This window comes from Salmo salar, chromosome ssa03 (genome assembly GCF_905237065.1).
Source record: "Salmo salar chromosome ssa03, Ssal_v3.1, whole genome shotgun sequence".
NCBI classification, from domain to species: Eukaryota; Metazoa; Chordata; class Actinopteri; order Salmoniformes; family Salmonidae; genus Salmo; species Salmo salar.
In genome coordinates, this window is record NC_059444.1 from 26,181,023 (window position 1) to 26,207,472 (window position 26,450).

At 42.2% G+C, this 26,450-nt stretch overlaps 1 protein-coding gene across 1 annotated transcript in view; it reads left to right on the top strand.

Annotated features, from left to right (window-relative positions):
• Nucleotides 1–26,450, top strand: part of LOC106599343 (cadherin-18) — a 109,531-nt gene that overhangs the window by 69,703 nt on the left and 13,378 nt on the right. Inside the window, exons 3-8 of the mRNA XM_014190534.1 lie at nucleotides 12,067–12,361; nucleotides 12,820–12,939; nucleotides 22,644–22,811; nucleotides 23,303–23,490; nucleotides 23,996–24,249; nucleotides 24,932–25,068. Of these exons, the coding sequence (XP_014046009.1) occupies nucleotides 12,067–12,361; nucleotides 12,820–12,939; nucleotides 22,644–22,811; nucleotides 23,303–23,490; nucleotides 23,996–24,249; nucleotides 24,932–25,068 (1,162 nt within the window). The remainder of the gene's footprint in view (nucleotides 1–12,066; nucleotides 12,362–12,819; nucleotides 12,940–22,643; nucleotides 22,812–23,302; nucleotides 23,491–23,995; nucleotides 24,250–24,931; nucleotides 25,069–26,450) is intronic.

Here is a 26,450-nt window from a genome sequence, read left to right on the forward strand (position 1 = left end):
AGTGTTTTAGGGCGCGTTTGACAGTGATGAGGGGTAGTCGTTTGACCGCAGACCCATTATGGACGCAGGCAATGAGGCAGTGATCTCTGAGATCCTCGTTGAAGACAGCAGAGGTGTATTTGTAAGTCGCTCTGGATAAGAGCGTCTGCTAAATGACTTAAATGTAAATGTAAATGTAAATATTTAGAGGGCAGGTTGGTAAGGATGATATCTATGAGTGCGTCCGTGTTTACGGACTTGGGGTTGTACCTGTAGGTTCATTGATAATTTGTGTGAGATTGAGGGCATCTAGCTTAGATTGTAGGACGGCCGGGGTGTTAACCTCTATGGGCTAGGTGGGACGCTTGCGTCCCACCTACGTAACAGCCACTGCCAGCCTGTGGCGCGATTTTCAAAACCTTAAAAATCCTATTACTTCAATTTCTCAAACATATGACTATTTTACAGCCATTTAAAGACAAGACTCTCGTTAATCTAACCACACTGTCCGATTTCAAAAAGGCTTTACAACGAAAGCAAAACATTAGATTATGTCAGCAGAGTACCAAGCCAGAAATAATCAGACACCCATTTTTCAAGCCAGCATATAATGTCACCAAAACCCAGAAGACAGCTAAATGCAGCACTCACCTTTGATGATCTTCATCAGATGACAACCCTAGGACATTATGTTATACAATACATGCATGTTTTGTTCAATCAAGTTCATATTTATATCAAAAAACAGCTTTTTACATTAGCATGTGACGTTCAGAACTAGCATACCCCCCGCAAACTTCCGGGGAATTCGCTAACATTTTACTAAATTACTCACGATAAACGTTCACAAAAAGCATAACAATTATTTTAAGAATTATAGATACAGACCTCCTCTATGCACTCGATATGTCCGATTTTAAAATAGCTTTTTGGTGAAAGCACATTTTGCAATATTCTAAGTACATAGCCCAGGCATCACGGGCTCGCTATTTAGACACCCGGCAAGTTTAGCACTCACCATAATCATATTTACTATTATAAAAGTTTGATTACCTTTTGTTGTCTTCGTCAGAATGCACACCCAGGACTGCTACTTCAATAACAAATGTTGGTTTGGTCCAAAATAATCCATTGTTATATCCGAATAGCGGCGTTTTGTTCGTGCGTTCCAGACACTATCCGAAATAGTAAAGAAGTGTCGCGCGCATGGCGCAATTCGTGACAATAAAATTCTAAATATTCCATTACCGTACTTCGAAGCATGTCAACCGCTGTTTAAAATCAATTTTTACGACATTTTTCTCGTAGAAAAGCGATAATATTCCGACAGGGAATCTCCTTTTCGGCAAACAGAGGAAAAAATCCCAAAGGCGGGGGCGGTCGGGGTCACGCGCATAAGCCCAGTGTCCCTTGATCGGCCACTTGAGAAAGACGATAATGTGTTTCAGCCTGGGGCTGGAATGATGACATTCTGTTTTTTCCCGGGCTCTGAGCGCCTATGGACGACGTGGGAAGTGTCACGTTAGAGCAGAGATCCTTAGTAAATGATAGAGATGGAAAAGAAGTTCAAGAAATGGTCAGACAGGCCACTTCCTGTAAAGGAATCTCTCAGGTTTTGACCTGCCATTTGAGTTCTATTATACTCACAGACACCATTCAAACAGTTTTAGAAAATCTAGGGTGTTTTCTATCCATATGTAATAAGTATATGCATATTCTAGTTACTGGGTAGGAGTGGTAACCAGATTAAATCGGATATGTTTTTTATCCAGCCGTGTCAATACTGCCCCCTAGCCCTAACAGGTTAAGCATGTACCAGTTTAGGTCACCTAACAGTACGAGCTCTGAAGATAGATGGGGGGGCAATCAATTCACATATGGTATCCAGGACACAGCTGGGGGCAGAAGGTGATCTATAACAAGTGGCAACGGTGAGAGACTTGTTTCAGGAAAGGTGGATTTTTAGAAGTAGATACTCGAATTGTTTGGACACAGACCTGGTTTGGACACAGACCTCTGCAGGCTATCTCTGCAGTAGATTTCAACTCTGCCCCCTTTGGCAGTTCTATCTTGTCGGAAAATGTTATAGATAGGGATGGACATTTTTGGATTTTTGGTGGCCTTCCTAAGCCAGGATTCAGACACGGCTAGGACGTCCGGGTTGGCAGGGTGTGCTAAAGCAGTGAATAAAATAAACTTAGAGAGGAGGCTTCTAATGTTAACATGCATGAAACCAAGGCTTTTACAGTTACAGAAGTCAACAAATGAGAGCACCTGGAGAATGGGAGTGGACCTAGGTGCTGCAGGGCCTGCATTAGCCTCTACATCACCAGAGGAACAGAGCAGGAGTAGGATAAGGGTACGGCTAAAGGCTATAAGAACTGGTCGTCTAGTGCGTTCGGAACAGAGAGTAAAAGGAGCAGGTTTCTGGGCATGGAAGAATAGAGTCAAGGCATATTGTACAGACAAGGGTATGGTAGGATCTGAGTACAGTGGAGGTAAACCTAGGCATTGAGTGATGATGAGAGAGATTTTGTCTCTAGAGACATCATTTAAACCAGGTGAGGTCACCACATGTGTGGGAGGTGGAACTAAAGGGCTAGCTAAGGCATATTGAGCAGGGCTGGAGGCTCTACAGGGAAATAAGACAATAATCACTAACCAAAACAGCAATGGACAAGGCATATTGACATTAGGGAGAGGCATGCGTAGCCGAGTGATCATAGGGACCAGTGGGAAGTTTGGCGAGCTGGAGACACGGCTACTCAGACAGCTAACTTGCCGGTGCTAGCAGGCTAGCAGAAGGGCCTTAGGGGGATGTCGCGACGGAAGAGTCTGTTGTAGCCCCCTTGAACGGTTACGTCGGCAGACCAGTCGTGATGGATCGTCAGGGCTCCGTGTCGGCAGTAAAAGGGGTCCAGGCCAATTTGGCAATATAGGTATTGTAGCCCAAGGAGTGGCTGATGGACCTCTTCAGCTAGCCGGGATATGGGCCTAGCACGAGGCTAGTTCCAGGCTAACTGGTGCTTGCTTCGGGACAGAGACATTAGCCAGGGGTAGCCACTCGGATAACAGCTAGCTAGCTGCGATGGTCCAGGTGAAAAGGTTCAGAGCTTGCGGTAGGAATCCGGAGATGTGGAGAAAAAGCAGTCCGGTATGCTCTGTGTTGAATCGCGCTTTGCAGACTGGCAGGAGTTGACCGGGCTATGGTTAGCTGATGAACGCTAGCATTGGCTAACTGACTACTAGCTTATTAGCTGGCTAGCTTCTGTTGGGAATTCCGGTTCTAAAGTATTGAAAATAGCAGATCCATACCACATTGGGTGAGGCGGGTTGCAGGAGAGTATGTTGAAATTGAGGTTAAAAATATAAAAAATATATCCAAAATGTATACAAAGAAAAAAAAGATATATACACCGGACACGACAAGACAAAGACAAAGACATCTGAACTGCTATGCCATTTTGGAAAATACTGAACGGGGTATGGTAGTAGGTGTCAGGCGCACCGATTTGGGCCTGACCTAGAAAACTGTGTTATACTTTTCACAGCTTCAGATGTGTCAGCGTGATGAAAGGATGAAAAATGGCTACATGTATCTGAATTTTCTCAACTCTGCTCTGCTGTGACTAATTAGCTATACAACCTTCTCCTACATCACACCTACTATATATAGCTAGCTGTTCTCTGTATAGGCTAGACATGTACTGCACACTGAGTGTTGAAACTACACTTTCCTCTGATTTAGATAACAAGGTTACAGCCCCAGTCCACATACATCCCAACCTCTTATCAATCAATGGGATTGACGTGTAGAGGTGGTGTTGGTGCAGCGGAGGCCAGAGATGGTTGATATAGTAGCACACCGTTAGTACTACCAAGTCTCTCAGGCAGCAGTGCCATCACCTCTCACTACACTCTTTGAATAAATTGTTCCAAAAGGGTTCTTCGGCTGTCCCCATAGGCAAACACTTTTTGGTTCCAGGTAAAACCCTTTTTGGTTCTAGATAGAACTCTTGGGTTCCATGTAGAAACCTCTGTGGAAAGCGTTCTACATACAACCAAAAAGGGTTCTACCTGGAACAAAAAGGGTTCTTCAAAGGGTTCTCCTATGGGGACAGCTGAAGAACCCTTATTGGTTCTAGATTGCACCTTTTTTCTAAGTGTAGAATTAGATAGTATGATTAAATATCCCTTATCAGACCTCAGAGACAAATATTACATCAAATCTTTCACCCCGGCTCACTAATACCAAGACTGGGTATGAAACAATTATTGTCAGTGAGCTCTTGCTGCAGCATAAAAATTGACCTTTCCATCAGCGTGCCTCATGTAATTTGTGGTTAGCAGAGGGGGTAGATTCCTGATTTAATCAGTCGGCAGGTTCTTGGAGCGTAGTCAGTTTATCAGCCTCTGTACAAGCCTATACCAGTGAACAGGGCTCCATGGGAATTTAGTGAGTGGATAGCTGCCAGTGTATGGGAAGACAGTTTTGTGTCATTATTTAAGTGCATTCTAAATGGCATCATTGTGTAATTCAATCAAATCCTACAAAAGAAATGTGTAGGCTATGCAGTCTTTGTTTGCAAACTAGGCTATTGCCTCCCTGTACATACAAACTTCTTATTCCAAAAAACGCTTCTAAAACTGCTTCTAAAACTGGAAGTATCTACAGTACGCCTGTGAAAGTCTATAACTGGATGTAGTAGTAGAGGGACTTTACAGTGAAATCTTGCAGTATAGCAACTAAGCCTATTTTTCCTCCCGGTAGATATAAACTCAGCAAAACAAGAAATATCCTTTCACTGTCAACTGTGTTAATTTTCAGCAAACTTAACATGTGTAAATATTTGTATGAACATAACAAGATTCAGAAACTGAGACATAAACTGAACAAGTTCCACAGACATGTGACCAACAGAAATGGAATAATGTGTCCCTGAACAAAGGGGGGTCAAAATCAAAAGTAACTGTCAGTATCTGGTGTGGCCACCAGCTGCATTAAGTACTGCAGTGCATCTCCTCCTCATAGACAGCACCAGATTTGCCAGTTCTTGCTCTGAGATGTTAGCCCACTCTTCCACCAAGGCACCTGCAAGTTCCCAGACATTTCTGGGGGGAATGGCCCTGGCCCTCACCCTCCAATCCAACAGGTCCCAGATGTGCTCAATGGGATTGAGATCCGGGTTCTTCGCTGGCCATGGCAGAACACTGACATTCCTGTCTTGCAGGAAATCACGCACAGAACAAGCAGTATGGCTGGTGGCATTGTCATTCTGGAGGGTCATGTCAGGATGAGCCTGCAGGAAGGGTACCACATGAGGGAGGAGGATGTCTTCCCTATAACACACAGCATTGAGATTGCCTGCAATGACAACAAGCTCAGTCGGATGATGCTGTGACACACCGTCCCAGACCATGACGGACCCTCCACCTCCAAATTGATCCCGCTCCAGACGCTCATTCCTTCAACGATAAATGCGAATCACCCCTGGTGAGACAAAACCGTGACTCGTCAGTGAAGAGCCTTACAACAAGCCTACAAGCCCTCAGTCCAGCCTCTCTCAGCCTATTGTGGACAGTCTGAGCACTGATGGAGGGATTGTGCATTCCTGGTGTATCTCGGGCAGTTGTTGTTGCCATCCTGTACCTGTCCCGCAGGTGTGATTTTCGGATGTATCGATCCTGTGCAGGTGTTGTTACATGTGGTCTGCCACTGCGAGGACGATCCGCTGTCCGTCCTGTCTCCCTGTAGCGCTGTCTTAGGCGTCTCACAGTACGGCCATTGCAATTTATTGCCCTGGCCACATCTGCAGTCCTCATGCCTCCTTGCAGCATGCCTAAGGCACGTTCACGCAGATGAGCAGGGACCCTGGGAATCTTTATTTTGGTGTTTTTCAGAGTCAGTAGAAAGGCCTCTTTAGTGTCCTACGTTTTTATAACTTCGACCTTAATTGCCTACCGTCTGTAAGCTGTTAGTGTCTTAATGACCGTTCCACAGGTGCATGTTCATTAATTGTTTATGGTTTATTGAAGAAGCATGGGAAACAGTGTTTAAACCGTTTACAATGAAGACCTGTGAGGTTATTTGGATTTTTACGAATTATCTTTGAAAGACAGGATCCTGAAAAAGGGATGTTTCTTTTTTTGCTGAGTTTAGCATTTTCCCTTATGTGAAATTCTATAAAGTAAAGGCGTACCAAGCACAACTCATTCTTACACAAAAAGTGACAAAAAACTCACCATATGGAAAAAGTGGACAGCAGACACACAGGTTGCTTGCATATCGTGAAATCAGATCCTGCTCTGCATCCATTCTGCAACCAGGCCCCTGGTGATATATTACCAAAGTGGATAGTTCCATATATTTATTTATCTATTTATCTGTTTGGGGTTTTTCCCCCCACGGCTCTTTTTTATCCTTTCATCTCTTTGATAATGCAGGGCCTCGGGTAAGCATCAGTCATGAGCTGTACTCCCATTACCCTGCTAGTGAATAAAGGCACCATAGCGAAAGATAAATGAATGCTACTTCCTCACTGCAGGCAGCGTGTTCTGTGAGTGAGAGCAGTATTCTGGGCCAGTGTAAATGCTTGCACCAGCCCAACCTTCCTGAGAAAGCCAAGGTTATCATCACAGTAGTTCCACCAACTTCCACTGAATGACATCGGCCTTGGATTCTTATATACTGTATATTACACCTACTGCGTACTATGTAATAACATTTATTCTTGTGTCGTAGCCTATTACACTGTGTTTTGGAGTGTCCTAAGAGGACAATAAAGTCCACTACTTAATGCACATGTTGTAAATTTGGTCCTTTATGGGTCCTGGACACCCTCCATATGATTCTGTAGCAAACAGGGTTGCTGCGTGTACCCTCTTCAGACATGGGAGGCGGTGTGGAGGTGAACACTGTCTTTGCTAATTGCTCTCTGCTAAGGGATTACACTCACAGCCAAGAATTAAGAGCAGCGTGTGTGTGTGTGTGTGTGTGTGTGTGTGTGTGTGTGTGTGTGTGTGTGTGTTTAACTATACTTGTGGGGACCAGAGGGTTAGTTTTAGGGTTAGTGTTAGGAGATTGGGTTAGGGTTAATGTTAGATTTTCGGTTTAAAGTTAGGGTAAGGGTACAGGTTAGAGTTAGGTTTAGGGTTAGGGGTTAGGTAAAATAGGATTTTGAACAGGACTGAATTGTGTGTGCCCACAAGGTTAGTTATACAAGACTGTGTGTGTGTGTGTGTGTGTGTGTGTGTGTGTGTGTGTGTGTGTGTGTGTGTGTGTGTGTGTGTGTGTGTGTGTGTGTGTGTGTGTGTGTGTGTGTGTGTGTGTGTGTGTGTGTGTGTATGTGTATGTGTGTCTGAAGGGTTGAAGGTGGAGGCAATAAAAACCATACACTGAGGAATGTATAAAATACAGCTTTATGATTGTAACTGCCAACAGCTGTTGGCTTTATTCTTCATTCAGGACATTTCCCCTCACAGTCTGTGGAGAAAATAGCATTCTGCCGAAGAGCAAACACTTGCATTCATAATAGGATAACTGACTTGGCTGGCCAGTTGTGTTGTTATACAGATGATGCAAGCCAGCTACAACAGCTTTGGTGCTGTCAAGGGATTCACAGCTTTTCTTTAATGGTTTGTTATCCATCATTCACTTTCATCCTTACAGAACCACCCTCAGCATCAGCACCACAGCTGTCTGGAAACACGGAGGCTTGGGTGCATCCCAATAATCTAGCCTTCCTCCTGATGTGTGCACTTGTTCACGACTCCCCCAAAATGTAAAAGCATTGGATTGGTGAAGGCATGGGCTAGAGGGAGTTTCCATAGACCAGCATCTTTTTTATGCATGAGGGCAAGTGAATAACAAGTGATTATTGCGATTCAGCCCATGTTCTTAAGAAGTGGTGTATTGATATGAATGGAGAAGTCATACTCTGGTTGCTATATTTATGATATTCTATCAGTTCCATTTTAAAGCTAATGGGGGTGCTTTACACCTCTCTCAAACGACCTTCCATGCCACTTGACCTGTTAAGTGTTTGTAAAAAGCCATGTGCCAGGCACGCAGGCACAACCCCGAAATATTCAGACGACACGTCAACAAGGTACCACAGATTTAATTTGCAATGATGCAACTCGGTGTAGCACAACTAATCTGGATAGAGCTGGATTAACCCGTTTGTGTGTTCACACATTGCATTGGCTTTGTTCTGCTAGGCTACGAAGGGGGATACATTAGTATCAAAATGTCAAGGCAGTTAGAAACACTGTTCTTCTTGTTCTTGTTTTCAACGTTTTACATCAGAGTTGACACAGCCTTTTTATATAGATCAGTATGATATGACACCCCAATGATTTAGACTAGCTAAAAGAGTGTGGAATTTCTTTGCATAACATAGGCTGCATGTGATATGTCACAACAACAATGATGCATGATTTGTTTATGGAACGATGTACGCTGAGAGTCGGGAAGCAAGTTCAGGGAGTGAATACATTTAATAAATAAATGAAACAAACATGTAACACAAACAGCGCACCGACTTGGAACAGAAACAGGAACAATGACGACTGGGGAAGAAACCAAAGGGAGTGACACGTAAAGGGCAGGTAATCAAGGAGGTGATGAAGTCCAGGTGAATGTCATTATGCTCCTACCGCTGGTGACAGGTGTGCGCCCTAACGAGCTGCCTGGTGACCTAGAGGCCGGAGAGCTGTATCAGCTGTATAGCAGAGACTTTCCCATTCAGGATATGTATGAATTAGTAATGTCTACACTAGAAACAGATTCTTTTTTTAACCTCTGAACACTAAAATGGCATGTAGTGATAGCGTTATGCAGCTATGTGAAATTAAAAAAGAAAAATTCTGCCAGTCTGCTTTTGATTTAAGTGAATGCAAAAACAGTCACTTACACAGGCTGCTTGTACACTAAGGGTGGGTTGCACCAACATGGATTTCTTAAACTGGGTTAAATCAAGGTTTATCTATTCATCTTGTTGCACCAAATGTTAAACCTAGTTTTAAATGAACACTAGTAATATTAAATCATTCCTCTAATCTAAATTTAGTTTTCACTTTAAACCTAGATTAATTTTAAGCCTGTTGCTCAAAGAATGTAAAAAAATATATATACATTTATATTGGAGATTAATTCTGAACTGCCACTTGAGGTGGTTTAACTGATAAAATGGCAGCATATCTACTGTGGAGAGACCAAAACTACAGAGTTCTTCAGAAAATAATTAGAGACAGGTTGAATCCTGTTGAGTTTAGGATAATTATCTCATTATTAGTAGGCTATTTACGTGCCCATTTTGTACAACAATTGAATTGGGGCTTATGATATGTCCAGCCTTGGTACGAATGATGATGTTATGCAACATGCTGTAACGGGCCTGATAATGGTAACATTGTAGTGTAGTATCAATCAAATGTATTTATATAGCCCTTCTTACATCAGCTGATGTCACAAAGTGCTGTACAGAAACCCAGCCTAAAACCCAAAACAGCAAGCAATGCAGGTGTAGAAGCACGGTGGCTAGGAAAAACTCCCTAGAAAGGCCAGAACCTAGGAAGAAACCAGGCTATGAGGGGTGGCCAGACCTCTTCTGACTGTGCCAGGTGGAGATCATAACAGAACATGGCCAAGATGTTCAAATGTTCATAGATGACCAGCAGGGTCAAATAATAATAATTACAGTGGTTGTCGAGGGTGCAACAGGTCAGCACCTCAGGAGTAAATGTCAGTTGGCTTTTCATAGCCGATCATTGAGAGTATCTCTACCGCTCCTGCTGTCTCTAGAGAGTTGAAAACAGCAGGTCTGGGACAGGTAGCACGTCCGGTGAACAGGTCAGGGTTCCATAGCCGCAGGCAGAACAGTTGAAACTGGAGCAGCAGCACGGCCAGGTGGACAGCAAGGAGTCATCAGGCCAGTTAGTCCTGGTGTGAGAGAGTGAGAGTGAGAGTGAGAGAGAGAGAGAGAGAGAGAGAGAGAATAAATAAAGAATATAAATAAAGAATATAAATAAAGAATATAAATAAAGAATATAAATAAAGAATATAAATAAATACTTAAATTCACACCGGATAAGACAGGAGAAATAATCCAGATATAACAGACTGACCCTAGCCCCCTACACATAAACTACTGCAGCATAAATACTGGAGGCTGAGACAGGAGGGGTCGGGAGACACTGTGGCCCCGTCCGACGATACCCCCAGACAGGGCCAAACAGGCAGGATATAACCCCACCCACTTTGCTAAAGCACAGCCCCCACACCCCTAGAGGCATAACTTCAACCACCAACATACCATCCTGAGACAAGGCCGAGTATAGCTCACAAAGATTTCCGCCACGACACAACCCAAGGGCAGGAACCCGGACAGGGAGATCACGTCGGTGACTCAACCCACTCAAGTGACGCACCCCTCCTAGGGACAGCATGGAAGAGCACCAGTAAGCCAGTGACTCAGCCCCTGTAATAGGGTGAAAGGCAGACAATCCCAGTGGAGAGAGGGGAACCGGCCAGGCAGAGAGAGCAAGGGCGGTTCGTTACTCCAGTGCCTTTCCGTTCACCTTCACTGGAGTAATATGGAGTAATATGATCAAATTAGCATTAACGTTACTTTGAAAGTGCATTATAGGCATTGATATTTACCAGTTATTTATGCTTACTAAATATTGATGGGTCAAGTTGTCCGTCGTCATCATAGGGGTTATGGAGAGGTGCAAACTGCTGTCACTAGTCATAGTTTAACTGATCCAGATTCAAAATTAAGTGGGGCAACACATCTCTGATTAATTATAAACCTAGATTTACAAAACCTAGATTAGCTCTAATCTTAGATTAATTTAAACCATGTTGGTACAACCCACCCTAACATTCTGTAGATTTATACAGCAGGTACAGTACCCCTCTGGTAAACTTATTTTTAAGTTATGGTTTAGTTACTACCATTGGAAATGCTCATGGAAAATAAGGGGCAATTTTTGTTCCTCTCCTGAAGTGACTGAACTAGAATCGACCTCAACCCCAGGGGTTGCAACCAAAATGATTTTCCAATCGTTTCATTCTGAACAGAACCACTATATATTTTTTTCCCGTTAGACTGTTCCGACCAGCAGAATAAAGTTCTGAACCAGTTCGAACCCCCAAAAACTATTTGTTTATATCGTTCCTTTCTGTTCCTTTTTAACCTGTAAAATCAAGTTTTTTACATTTAGCTTATTAAGTTACTTCACCAATCAGTGCAGATAGAGCAGGCAATCTAGTTGTTTACATGCATGATGGACTATGGCGCAAGATGCGACTGCAATTTTGCGGGTGGGGAGAGTGCAAGAGAGGGTTGAGCACTGGGCATCTTGTTATGACATGCATTATCTGAATTAGGTCCACAGAATTATACCTAGGAGGAATGGCTTCTATGGACGAAATTTGAATGTCCTTTGAGCTAGCTAGCTAACAAGCTTGTGTGTGCAGAGCGGAACCAGAATTAATGAGGTCACAAGGGACACATCTTACCTTCTTGTTGTTAATACATCCAACGAAATGCGATAACTATGCCTATAGTATCCTTAACCAGCATTGAAAAAGTTTATCCATTCTTCTGTAGCTAATAAATAATCTCTATCTTCTGAACCAAGCTTCTAAAATAGGTACGGTAGCCGATGCTTCAGAGGGGGAGGGGCAGGTAGCCTAACACACAAGCAAAGATTTTCTGCTTGCAGAAGGCAGACACTGGAATACATTTTTGAGTGACAGAGTGAGGGCTTTGCATTAGAGCTTTGTTCCGTTTTGTTTTGGGACTATGAAAAAAAATCTGTAATGTAAAATAACGCTATTAAACGGTTCCCATGCTTTTAAAATAATGGTTCTGTTCCGGAACAGTATTGATCATTTTCGTTCCAGGTTCCGTTTCTGTTCATTGAAAAATGTCCTTATTTTCCGGGTATTTGGTTCTGTTCAATGAACCGATTCCAACACATGGTCAACCATGGTGTTGAAATCCATGGGTATAGTTTTCTATGTTCAAATTAGTATTGTTATATCTGTGTGTAAAATTTCTGTAATTTCCTTCCCAGCTGCACTCCAACTCAGACAAAGGAGACGGCTCCGTCAGATACTTGCTGACGGGAGAGGGCGCTGGCACTATATTCGTCATCAATGAGGTCACAGGGGACATCCATGCCAGCAAGAGCCTGGACCGGGAGAAGAAGGGCCACTATGTCTTACATGCCCAGGCCATCAATCGTTACACCAATAGATCTCTAGAGCCTGAGTCCGAATTCATTATCAAGGTCCAGGATGTCAACGACAATGCACCGAAGTTTCCAGATGGCCCATTTGCTGCTGCTGTTCCCGAGATGGCCGATGTTGGTAAGGCAGAATACTGACAACATCTTTTTTTGAAATGCTGGGTGCACCTGGCTGGAGGGAGCTGGCTTTGTACCCTGACTGTGAGAGCAGTCACATCATTAGCTGGGTCATCAGTATTGCTACAGATCCCTACTGCATCCAGAGGCAGTCAGGCATTAATGCACAACTCTGTAAATGGATTTTGACAGTCCTGATAAATGGGTTTGGATTAATTGGGCGATAACAGATTTCGGCCTCATTTTTGTGATTCAGAAACTCTCTGTGGTATTTTTAGATTTGCACGTAGTTTTACTATAAGAAAACCCTGACAATATAGTGAGTTGTGCTACAGTATGCCATTGTAGTTTCTACATTGATCATGGCACATTGTACTTGTACTGTCTGTGAGTTTGTGTGGTTGTAGTTGTATGGGTTTTGTGTGGAAATACAGTACTGATATAACCTTTCCTTCCATGCAGGCACATCAGTGTTTCAGCTCACAGCCACAGACGCAGACGACCCCACCTATGGGAACAGTGCCAAGATTGTGTATAGCATACTACAGGGACAGCCTTACTTCTCTGTAGATCCAAAAACCGGTGAGACGCCTGCCTTCTACTTAACATTCACTGCAATATAACGCTGCATGTGTCAATTGCTTCTGCCAAGTGAAAATAGCTTTGTTCTACAGTATATGTTTTATTAGATGTTGATTGTTGTAATCAGGCTGTTAAACTGTGAAAAGGGCCAAAGTGCCTCATGATGATGTTTAATGACACAGCTGATTACAGAGGCAATATGCTCAAATTGGGTCTAGTTTTAGAGAAGGCTGCGGTACTATATCGGTTCAATAAATTACACAGTCGAAGGAAAAAGACAGCAATAGTGTTCCTTGGTCTTAAAAAGAGATACCTGCCAACTGTTCTGTATTCTAGCATTCTAAATCCCCCTCCTGCTCATTGTATAAAGGCTCTCAGACATCTTGTTCTTTGCTTTGAAGACATAAGAGAAATAAAAAAGCCTTGAATAACTTAAAAAAAAACATCCACCCATGACAAATTACACAACATTACCAAAAGTATATGGACACCTGCTTGTCGAACATGTTATTCCAAAATCATGGGCATTAATAGGGAGTTGGTCCCACCTTTGCTGCTATAACAACATCTAGATGTTGAAACATTGCTGCGGGGACTTGCTTCCATTCAGCCACGAGAGGATTAGTGAGGTTGGGCGCTGATGTTGGGCGATTAGGCATGACTTGCAGTTGGCATTCCAATTCACCCCAAAGGTATTAGATAGGGTTGAAGTCAGGGCTCTGTGCAGGCCAGTCAAGTTCTTCCACACCGATCTCAACAAACTATTTCTGTATGGACCTTGCTTTTTGAACGGGGGCATTGTCATGCTGAAACAGGAAAGGGCCTTCCCCAAACTGTTGCCAAAACATTGGACGCACAGAATTGTCTACTGCCAATGTTTGTCTATGGAGATTGCATGGTTGTGTTCTCGATTGTATACACCTGTCAGCAACGGGTGTGGCTGAAATAGCCAAATCCACTAATTTGAAGGAGTGTCCACATATTCTGTGAGGATGCTTTTCAAAGGATTCCAGTCAATGTAATATTAAAACGTTTTATTTCACCTTTATTTTATCAGGTAGTCATACTGAGCTCAATGTTTCTTTTACAGATGAGCCCTGAATTACAGTTAATAGAGAAATACACACATCTAAATACAAATACGAAATGCAAGCAAAAAGAAAACACAGTCGTACAAACAAACACATTCGTCAGTAATACGGTCCTCAATCAGCTTTTTGAATTGCCCTAGAGGCACCAAAACATCAAATTGAAGAACATTTTGAAGATTGTTCCACAAATAGGGTGTAAAAAAACTAAAAGCTGATTTACCTAACTTAGTAGAGACCAAAGGAATTTAATCCCTGAGGCTGTGTAATAATAATAGTTAGATTAGAAATGGCTAAATATTTGTGTGTCTGTGGTGTGTGTCTGTGTGCAGTGCATCCTGATCCTGGGTCCCATGTGGCTCAGTTGGTAGTCCATTGTGCTTGCAATGAAAGGGTTGTGGGTTTCATTCCCATTTGGGGCAAGTATGAAATATTTATGCACTTACTACTTTAAATTGCTCTGGAAAAGAGCATTTGCTAAATGACTAACGTGTGTGTTACAGTGATTTGCATACCTAAAGAGAACAAGGTATAAATATAGACATAAGTTGTTTTCTTTGCTTCAACAGTCAATGTGTCAATGTGTGTTGAGAAGGCAGAGTGAATCTAGCAGTGAGACTGTATTATATGCCATCTGTCAATACTCAAGATGATAGTCCTAGCTATGTTCTGCTCACATATGCTCAAGTGCTATTGACACACATCAACCCCATGTGCCATGAATGTAACCAAGCACTGGTATTACTGCAGTGATGGGTCTAGTTTTGTCATTGTGTCATCTTAAAAGTATGTTTTATCGATGTCCATGTTGCACTGCTTAGCTACTTGAGTGAGTGGTCCTGATTTGGTTTGAGGCATAGATGTGAAAAACCTGGCTGGATTGTGGCCATGCCAGCTGTTCCTGCCTCTCTCCAGCAGCTTATTGGGGCCCCATCAGCAGGAGACCCGGTCACTCAGCCCATAATCAGAGCAGAATCAGAGCTGCCTCTACACTACAATCATCTGTCTGTGATCAGGGAGTGAGGTGTTCAGCTCCTGACCAGTGATCATCACTCACACGCACAAAAGCACACATGCACACACGTACATATGCATGCCACACACACACACACACACACACACACACACACACACACACACACACACACACACACACAAACATTTACAAAAAAGCTTCCTTTTCAGACATAGCTAATCATAACCCATACAAAAAGCAATATTTGGACGTAGTGAGCATGCAAATTAAATATGAAGCCTTTCTTAATTATAATCGACCCTTATACAGCTGTAAAAAGGTAGATTGTTAGCATAATCAATCTGACATGGATCAGGAGGTTGAATAAAAGACCTGATAGGATATTATACTAAAACATCAAGAACAGTTTACCTGTATCTTCCAATAGACAACAAAAGTCTGGCAGGTAATATTGACTGGTGTAAATAAAGGACCCAGAGGAATATTTCATAATAAGACCTGCATTTAATGGCATTGATAACCCATCCCTGATCTGACTAACATAATTACAGTAAGCTACCAGTGTTTCCTCCATTATACTCCTGTTAGGAGTTATATAGACAGCGGTGGTGGAAAAAGTATCCAATGGTCATACTTGAGTAAAAATATAGATACCTTAATAGAAAGTTGCTCAAGTAAAAGTAAAAGTCACAGTAAATACTACTTGAGTAAAAGAATTTGGTTCTAAATATACCTAAGTATCAAAACTAAATGTAATTGCTAAAATATACTTAAGTATCAAAAGTAACAGTAGAAGTATAAATCATTTAAAATTCCTTCTATTAAGCAAAGCAGGCCGCACCATTTTCTTGTTTTGAAAATGTATGGATAGCCAGGGGCACACTAACACTCAGACATCATTTACAAAATATGTTTTTTTGTTTAGTGAGTCCGCCAGATCAGAGGCAGAAGGGATGACCATGTGTTTTCTTGATAAGTGTGTGAATTGGACCATTTTCCTGTCCTGCTAAGCATTCAAAATGTAATGAGTACTGTTGGGTGTCAGGTAAAATGTATGGAGTAAAAAGTACTTTATTTTCGTTAAGAATGTAGTGAAGTAAAAATAAAAGTTGTCAAAAATATAAATAGTAAAATTAATTATAGATACCCCAAAAAACGACTTTAGTAGTACTTTACACCACTGACAGTAAGGAGGACAGCAACTTTCCCGTTTGCCTTTCAAGTAGGATAGGTTTTTTTGTTTGTTTTCATGCAGTCAGGGATACCGTCCATTCCACTGACTGAAAGGCTGACACGTGTATACAAAGTGAGCAGGGATTATACAACTTTTAACTTTTGATCAATTGAAGGAATTGCCTGCTGTCCTTTTGGATTTGATTGATATTTACATTTTCACAGTCAGTTTTCTCTAATAATATGTAGTTCATTCACCCCCTCCAACGAAGCTAGCCATCTGGCAAAGCATTATAGCCAACATACTGAGCCATATTGATCTTTAAATAAATATCTCCAGAAGATGGTGTAAGGAACAATGGGCAAATGCCTGACAGTTTGTATGTAATATTACGTTATTTTATCAGATTGCACTAGAATACTTGTTAGCAAATGTCAGCTTTGCATCAATCATTGGTATTGTTCTTACTGTATAATGAACAACATGCCTGAACTCTGAATTGCCTTGGCTAAATGAGCAGAGTAGGCATTGTCTACTCTTCAGAGGATCCAGAGCAGAAGGGACTTGTAGTACAGTAGTTTGGCTGTGCCTCAGAGAGGCAAATGGACTACAGTATTGGCTGTGCCTTTGAGAGTCCCTGGGTCAAGAGCAAAGTCAAAGACATCACATCACCCACTCTGGCTGGTCCTGAGAGCTGAGGGAAAATGACTGGGGAATCCCAAGGTCAATTGGAAAGCAAACAACACAACAACATTGCCCTAACAGCCTTGTATCCCTTGTCACAGTGGCACTACATTATTCATAGTGATGGGGGGGGATAAGCACATTGACATATCGTAATAATATTTTTTATGATATATCGTATCATATTGTTTTGACAATATCGCAATATTATTTTTGCGCTAGTTGGCGGTACCTGCACCAAAACTTATTTTTCCTTCATAGCTTGTTCTCCATCATATTTTTAATAGGGAGCCAGTTTGTTTTCAGCACTTTTATTTTCATGACTGATCAAAACTCATTTTCTCATGGCTCTCTCTTGTCCCTCTACAGCAGACATATGGTGAGCGATATGTTTGGACCATGTAATCGCATATAAAATAACAGTATTGTGTTACAATACATATAAAATTCTGAGAATCACAATACATATTGTATTGGCACCTAAGCATTGTGATAATATCATATCATGAGGTCCCTGGCAATTCCCAGCACTAATTGTTCCCGTATAATGAGAATGGAAGCTGAACAAATTGGTTCTATGGTAATGCCTTAACCTGGACAGAATGAGAATGGAGAGAGAGCGGAGTATAATCCATTTGCTGAATTCTGTTATTTGGTCGGGCTAAATTCAGTGTATTCATGTTCAGACAATTTTTTTCTTCTTCCACTGGCTGAATACTGAGAGGCTTTTAAGCATTATTGTGCTTTTGGTGTGTTGACAGCTGAACTTACTTGTCCAGGCAGGTGGTTTGTGGCCACAATGTGTTTGGTGCAATCTCTATGACATTCTCTGGGGCGGAACACTTCTCTGTATTCATTTGTTCTGGCAGGTTGAGCTATCTGTTAGCATGTTTTTCTTTCTCTCGTTTTCTCACCATCCATTCATTCATTCATTTGTTCATTCATTAATTCGTTCATTAAAGAACAGGAAGACATTTGTTGAGCATTCAGCGACAGAGTATTTTAGTTTCTGAAAGGAAAACAACCCTGTGAATTGTTGCCCATAAGAAACACCATAGCATTGGCAAGGTTTTCAAAAAACATCTTCTTTTTTTGTTACATTATACAGTAATTTAACTGTAACCTTGGGAGGCTGTATTTCAGTGCCTTCATGGTTGTAAAAGTCAGTCAGGAAAGCAAAGGCTAGCTTTTTCAAGCAGAAATTTGCATCCTGTAGCTCTAACTCCAAAAAGTTTGGGGACACTGTAATGAGAACCAGAGCACCTCCTCCCACTGCCCACTGCACGGTCACCACCGATAAATCCATGATAATCGAAAATTTCAATAAGCATTTCTCAACGGCTGGCCATGCCTTCCTCCTGGCTACTCCAACCCCGCAGCTACTCGCCCAAGCCTCCCCAGCTTCTCCATCACCCAAATCCAGATAGCAGATGTTCTGAAAGAGCTGCAAAACCTGGACCCGTACAAATCAGCTGGCTAGACAATCTGGACCCTCTCTTTCTAAAGCTATCCGCGGCCATTGTTGCAACCCCTATTACCAGCCTGTTCAACCTCTCTTTCGTATCGTCCGAGATCCCTAAAGATTGGAAAGCTGCCGCGGTCATCCCCCTCTTCAAAGGAGGTGACACCCTAGACCCAAACTGTTACAGACCTATTTCCATCCTGCCCTGCCTATCTAAAGTCTTCGAAAGCCAAGTTAATAAACAGATCACTGACCATTTGGAATCCCACCTTACCTTCTCCGCTGTGCAATCCGGTTTCCGAGCTGGTCACAGGTGCACCTCAGCCACGCTCAAGGTACTAAACGATATCATAACCGCCATCGATAAAAGACAGTACTGTGCAGCCGTCTTCATCGACCTGGCCAAGGCTTTCGACTCTGTCAATCACTGTATTCTTATCGGCAGACTCAATAGCCTTGGTTTTTCTAATGACTGCCTTGCCTGGTTCACCAACTGCTTTGCAGACAGAGTTCAGTGTGTCAAATCGGAAGGCTTGTTGTCCGGACCTCTGGCAGTCTCTATGGGGCTACCACAGGGTTCAATTCTCGGGCTGACTCTTTTCTCTGTATATATCAATGATGTCGATTCCCTGATCCACCTCTACGCAGACGACACCATTCTGTATACTTCTGGCCCTTCCTTGGACACTGTGCTAACTAACCTCCAAATGAGCTTCAATGCCATACAACACTCCTTCCGTGGCCTCCAACTGCTCTTAAATGCTAGTCAAACCAAATGCATGCTTTTCAACCGTTCACTGCCCGCACCCGCCCGCCCGACTAGCATCACCACCCTGGACAGTTCCGACCTAGAATATGTGGGCAACTTTAAATACCTAGGTGTCTGGTTAGACTGTAAACTCTCCTTCCAGACTCATATTAAACATCTCCAATCCAAAATGAAATCTAGAATCGGCTTTCTATTTCGCAACAAAGCCTCCTTCACTCACGCCGCCAAACTTACCCTAGTAAAACTGACTATCCTACCGATCCTCGACTTCGATGATGTCATCTACAAAATAGCTTCCAATACTCTACTCAGCAAACTGGATGCAGTCTATCACAGTGCCATCCGTTTTGTCACCAAATCACCTTATACCACCCACCACTGCGACCTGTATGCTCTAGTCGGCTGGCCCTCGCTACATATTCGTCGCCAGACCCACTGGCTCCAGCTCATCTATAAGACTATGCTTGGTAAAGCTCCACCTTATCTCAGTTCACTGGTCACGATAACAACACTCACCCGTAGCACGTGTTCCAGCAGGTATATCTCACTGATCATCCCCAAATCCAACACCTCATTTGGCCGCCTTTCCTTCCAGTTCTTTGCTGCCAGTGACTGGAACGATTGCAAAAATCGCTGAAGCTGGAGACTTTTATTTCCCTCACCAACTTTAAACATCAGCTATCTAAGCAGCTAACCGATCGCTGTAGCTGTACATAGTCCATCTGTAAATTGCCCACCCAATCTACCTACCTCATCCCCATACTGTTTTTATTTTATTTACTTTTCTGCTCTTTTGCACACCGGTATCTCTACTTGCACATCATCATATGCTCATTTATCACTCCAGTGTTAATCTACTAAATTGTAATTATTCGCTCCTATGGCCTATTTATTGCCTACCTCCTCATACCTTTTGCACACACTGTATATAGACTTTTTATTTCTACTGTGTCATTGACTTGTTTATTGTGTTATTGGCTTGTTTATTGTTTACTCCATGTGTAACTCTGTGTTGTTGTCTGTGTCACACTGCTTTGCTTTATCTTGGCCAGGTCGCAGTTGTAAATGAGAACTTGTTCTCAACTAGCCTACCTGGTTAAATAAAGGTGAATTTTTTTTTATAAATAACTATACTGATAAAAAGCATGAGCTGGCACACACCCCAAAAACGCTGGTAGAGGTGCTGACTAACGGCGAGTAAACTGTATGGTATAGAAATAAATTCTAGAGTGTGCGACTCTCTTTTACAAGCTCCCAGTAATTTATTGGGTAAACCACCAACATGGGCTCCTGAGTGGCTCAGCAATCTAAGGCACTGCATCTCAGTGCTAGAGGCATCACTACAGACTCTGATTTGTTTCCAGGCTGTATCACAACCAGCCGCGATTGGCAGTCCAATAGGGCGGCGCACAATTGGCCCAGCATGGTTAGGGTTTGGCTGAGGTAGGCCGTCATTGTAAATAAGAATTTGTTCTTAACTGACTTGCCTAGTTTAAAAAAATGTAAATGTTTCGGCATCACTGTGCCTTCTTCAAGGGTAATGTCATGAATGCTTGAACCAGGTTATGGAGACAAACAGTGCAATTAGTGCACCCAGTGACAATAATGAGGGGTGTGTCATTGTTACATTTTTCTTTTATTCTCATCACCATAGTAAGACAATAGTTTACAGCATGTTGAAGATATTAGGCTATTGTTATCATACCGCTACATTGTTTTCATTTCATTTCCTCTTTGCAACATGTGATCTTTTGATTAAAGCGTAATGCATAAGAAGCATCATCAACAATTATCATGCACTACGGTTGAACCAAAAGATTACATGTAACAAAAATTAAATGGAAACAATGAAATATGGATATTAAATTAAATAATTGGTATGTAAATAATAATGTATGTTGATGCTATTACTATGTACAATATCTAATTATTGCAATATGATAACAATGGCCTAATATATTCAACATTCTGTAAATGTTGTCTTTTAACAGTTACATTGTTTTCATTAGCATCACCCTAATGACTATGACACACCCCTCACTATTGTCTACATAACCTGGTTCAAGCATTCGTGACATTACCCTGAAGAAGCCACAGTGATACCGAAACGTTGGTGGTTTACCCAATAAATGACTGGGAGCTTGTCTATAAGTATGTACTTGTAGGCTAACCTTGGTCTTTTGAAGTGTGGATACATAGGGTAAAAAGCAGACTGATGTAACCACTACAGTATCAAATAAGTTACAAGGACTCTTCATACATTGGAGTGAAGCCATTTCACGCAGGTGCTCTAAAATGTTATGTCCTTCAACTGTATGTTCTGAGTAAACGTATCCTGCTCTTTGTCTGTTCATTGAATGTCACTGTATTCGTTGACAAGACATACTGCACTAATTATCTTGATAAACATATAAGGCACAGAACCAATATGTCCTGACTGGTTAATCCACACATTCATTGATTCAATGTGTGGGGGATGGGTTGACTCGTATTTTCAATTAAGGTTATCACATCTCAAAAAGCTTGGGAAATAACCTTCTTTGAGACGAGTCGTCTTACTGTAATCCATGTGATCCCAATAACTGACAAATGCCTGAGTGTTCCGGAATAACTAGTTAACCCCCACAGTGTGACACCACCCGCAGTTAACTATTGCATGTCAGACCTTGTGTTCTTCCGTTTAGTGGTGGTTGTTCCAGCCGATGTTCCACCGAGGACACCTTGCTTTCAGTACTGAGTGAGCTATGTCCTGGCTGTTTTCCCCTTGGCCTTCCTCTTGTACAGGTGCACAATGTACAGTATGGTCAATCTGTTCTCTTTTCCTTCTAGCCCTTGTTCAGTCTTCAGGGTAAGATTAGGGCAGATGGGATTCTCCTTGGTAACGCTGTGAAGCGAGTAATGCAGCATAGCAGTGCCTCTGGCCAGAGCACGGTGTTTAGGTGCGGGTCTAGCTGAAGGGAGAGGAGGTAGGAGAGGAGGTAGGAGAGGAGGTAGGAGAGGAGGGGGTGGCAAGCTGATAGTTCAGAGAGGGGCAGGGCAAGCCAAGCTTGCTTACGTGTTAGCATATCAAATGGGGTAATGAGCCAGCACAGGGGTGAAGCATGGGGATGGAGACATTAGGGGGTTTTGGCGAACATTGTTTTAAAGCTGGTTGTAATTATGGCTGAATATAGAAACCCTTTATGAATGATTTATTAACGTGAAGTGATACTCAATTTGAAGAAATCAATGTTCCTTCTCCTGTACAACAAGTCAGACTGTCTTTTCCTGCCTTCAAACTGAATGAAAGTGACCGGCCTCTTATCCATCCAAGATTGGAATGATGCTGTTGAGGGTGTCTCAGGGAGAGATGGGATATGCAAAAAACGAATTTACAATTCATACATGCGTATTCATACACGTGTGAAATAGGACAAATATAATAAGCACCCACCAAATGATTATTATTATTGTTATTATCATCAAGACATACAGTGTCTACTCTAACAGACCATGTTTAATTATGGTTATTTGTGTGATATAATGAGCATTCTTGTCTTATCATTACCCAGGTGTCATCAGGACAGCCCTATCCAACATGGACAGAGAGGCCAGGGAACGCTACTCTGTGGTGGTCCAAGCCAAAGACATGGCCGGCTCGGTGGGTGGGTTGTCAGGCTCCACCACCATCAATGTCACACTGACAGACGTCAATGACAATCCTCCTAAATTCCCCCAGAGTATGTAGACAGACGTCTTACTGTTTGTTTTTCTACCTCACTGTTTGTCCTTACAGATTGATTCTCTGCTGTAATAAAACACAATATTTTTATAGCGCTATATCGAATGCTATACAGGAGTTTAAAACACAAAGATGCTTGTACTGTGAGTAATGTACGATATAAATAGAATCATAGAATCAGTGATTCTGTTGATGTGTAATGCTCAGCCAAATGTTATTTTTAAAAACAACTTCTAAAGTTGTAGCCTATAATAGATGTTTTGCTAATTTGGGAGTGGCTATAAGTGATACAAACATGATGTAGTGTGTAGATGATCGTTGAATTGCAAGCAGGCAGGAAATGGGATTAATTAACCCATTCATTCACATTTACAGCTAGCTGGTATGCATAAACAGTAGGCTAATTATTCCACCATCTACTCATAAATGCTTTATCATACATGCTAAGATAATAACTTCTTGCTTATTCATGTGCTCATCCCATTACAGAAAACTACCAGCTGTACGTTCCAGAGTCTGCTCAGATTGGACAATCTGTGGGTAAAATCAAAGCCAATGATGAAGATTTGGGCGTTAATGCAGAGATGAGGTACAGCATAACCAACGCAGAGGGGAAGGCCATGTTCTCCATCACTACAGACACTGACCAGAGGGAAGGCATCGTATCACTAAGACTGGTACAGTACAGTGCTGATGCTCACCTTCATTCCATCACAACAACACCTATGCTTACGGTTCATGTAATAGTCCACTTTTTTAAAGATGGATATCAAATCATTTAAAAATAGATATACATTTGTCACATGCGCCGAATACAACGGGTGTAGACCTTACTGCGAAATGCTTACCAACAGTGCAGTTTTTAGAAAATATTTACTAAATTAACTAAAGTAAAAAATAAATAAAAAGTAACACAATAAAATAACAATAACGAGGCTATATACAGGGAGTTCTGGTACTGAGTCAATGTGCAGGGGTACAGGTTAGTTAAGGATACCCTGGGAAATCAGATAATATCAGGTAATTACAAATAATTGCCTAATAAATATGCCAGGAGGTTACCAAATGTTAAATACTATTAGTAAGTACCCATTGTTACCTTGTACTTTCTCAAATACTAGCAGAAACAGGACAAAAAAGCACTACTTTGAAAAGAGGATTGCTTGCCGGTTTCCTCCGCAGCCTTTGAACTATGAGAAGAGGAAAGTCCACACGCTTCACATAGAAGGAGTGAACACACACCTGGACCCACGCTTCTCCCACCTGGGCGCCTTCAAAGACACCACCACCCTCCGGATCATCATTGGAGACGTGGATGAGCCGCCTGTCTTTTCCATAGACTATTACATCATGGACGTGTACGAGAACTCCCCCGTGGGAACAGAGGTCGGCACAGTGACGGCTCAGGACCCTGACAGTACCAAAAGCCCTGTAAGGTAAATTACATGCATGTGGCTGACATTTAGTGGGCATTTAAAACACCATCACAAGAATCAAAGTGTAATGAACACGAGTGGAGACAGAGAGCTGGTTTCAAGCGCAGGGCTCAGCAGGTGTTAATTGCAAAGGACTACAGGAGGAGGCAGGTAGCTGGGTCCAGGGGCAGGCAGAAGGTCTTACACAGTGGGTCCAAAAGGGCAACAGTACAGGCAGGGAAAAGGCTAGTAACATAGTCTGGGAGATCAGACAATATGAAGATAACAGGAAATCCAATAGGGAATAGGCGTCGTTAGTGAGGCAGGCAAAAACTATCATACACGGGAGGAGTAAATCACGGGAAAACCAGAGCTCCGAAAGACGTGTCACAAAACAAACAATACCTCACAGTGATGGGGTGCAAAGAACTGAACTAAACAGTGTGTGATAATGACATCCAGTTGTGTGAACAGGTAATTAGAATTCAGGTGATTGGGATCTGGAGAGTGAGCTGCGTTCAGGGGATCTAGGTGTTTGAGGGTGTGAGTTGGAAGCAGACGGTACACAAAGCTTCTACCTATGCATGTTGAAAGTCAGATATGTTTCGAACGAGAGATTCAACAGCATCATTTGATTTTCAATTAAATTAAATTAAAATAACTTAATTCATTCTATTTTAATTGTTCCCTCTGCTACATGTAGGTATTTTATAGACCACAGTGAAGAGGAGCAGGTGTATTTCACCATTGGTTTAAATAACGGGGTGATCAAAACCACCCGGAGTCTGGACAGAGAGGATGTGGCCTGGCACAACATCACTGTGATGGCATCAGAGGTTGGTAAGTACCATAATACACAGAGGATCTTCCGTTATTTCGCTTTCAAATAATGGCTTTCAAAATGGAGGATAAAATATGCTCATGACCCTGCATGAATGCATTAACGATGTCACTTTAATAATATGTATCAGTATTAAACACATGGCTCACTAAAATGAACAGCCAGCAGTGGCTTCTGGGATTGATGCCGGGGCTGCATGTAACATCATAGTGTGATGCTGAAGGTGGTCGGGTCAATCAATTTTTCTTTTCCCTCTCTTTTTCCACTGATGCTTATCTAAGCAATTACCCTTTCCTTTACCCTTTTCCGCACAATACTGTTCAGCTAATGGACTGAACTAGCCATTGATAAATGTCAGCTGACACTGTGCTGATGATGTTAAGTCACCATAATTAATGGGAAAACCAGTCCGCACCTTTCTGGAGACTGGTGTATGTTAATGAGGGATTCATGACTTACATAAACACTACAGTGCCCATTGACTTATTGCACATTTTGTTGTGTTACAGCCTGAATTCAAACTGCATTAAATAGATTTTCTCTCACCCATCTACACACAATACCTCATAATGACAAAGTGAAAACATGGTTATAGAAATCTTTGCAATGGTATTAAAAATGAAGTACAGAAATATCAAATGTACCTAAGTATTCACACCCCTGAGTCAATACATGTTAAAATGACTTGTGGCAGCGATTACGGCTGATTGTACAATATTTGCACATTATTCTTTAAAAAATGATTCAATCTCTGTCAAGTTGGTTGTTGATCATTGCTAGACAGCCATTTTCAAGTCTTGCCATAGATTTTCAAGCCGATATAAGTCAAAACCTTGTGTTTTAGGTTATAATACTCCTGGTGACGGGCCGGGCGCATGCACACTACCTCGTGTCGCCAGTTGTATGGCGTTTCCTCAGACAAACTGTTGTGGCTGGCTTCCGGGTTAAGCGAGCAGTGTGTCAAGAAGCGGTGCGGCTTGGCAGGGTCATGTTTCGGAGGATGCAAGGCTCTCAACCTTCGCCTCTCCCGAGTCCATACAGGAGCAGCGATGGGACAACTACCAATTGAATATCACGAAATTGGGGAGAAAAGGGGGGGGGGAAAGTACACAAAAATAATTGTTTTAAAAATTCTACAGCTGCACCATCGAGAGCATCTTGACTAGTTGCATCACCACCTGGTATGGCAAGTGCTCGGCATCCGACCGTAAGGTGCTATAGAGGGTAGTGCATATGGCCCAGTACGTAAAAAAATTGTCAAAGACTCCAGTCACACAAGTCATAGACTGTTTTCTCTGCTACCGCATGGCAAGTGGTACCGGAGCACCAAGTCTAGGTCCAAAAGGCTCCTTAAAACCTCTTTGTGCTAGACGTGCCGCTA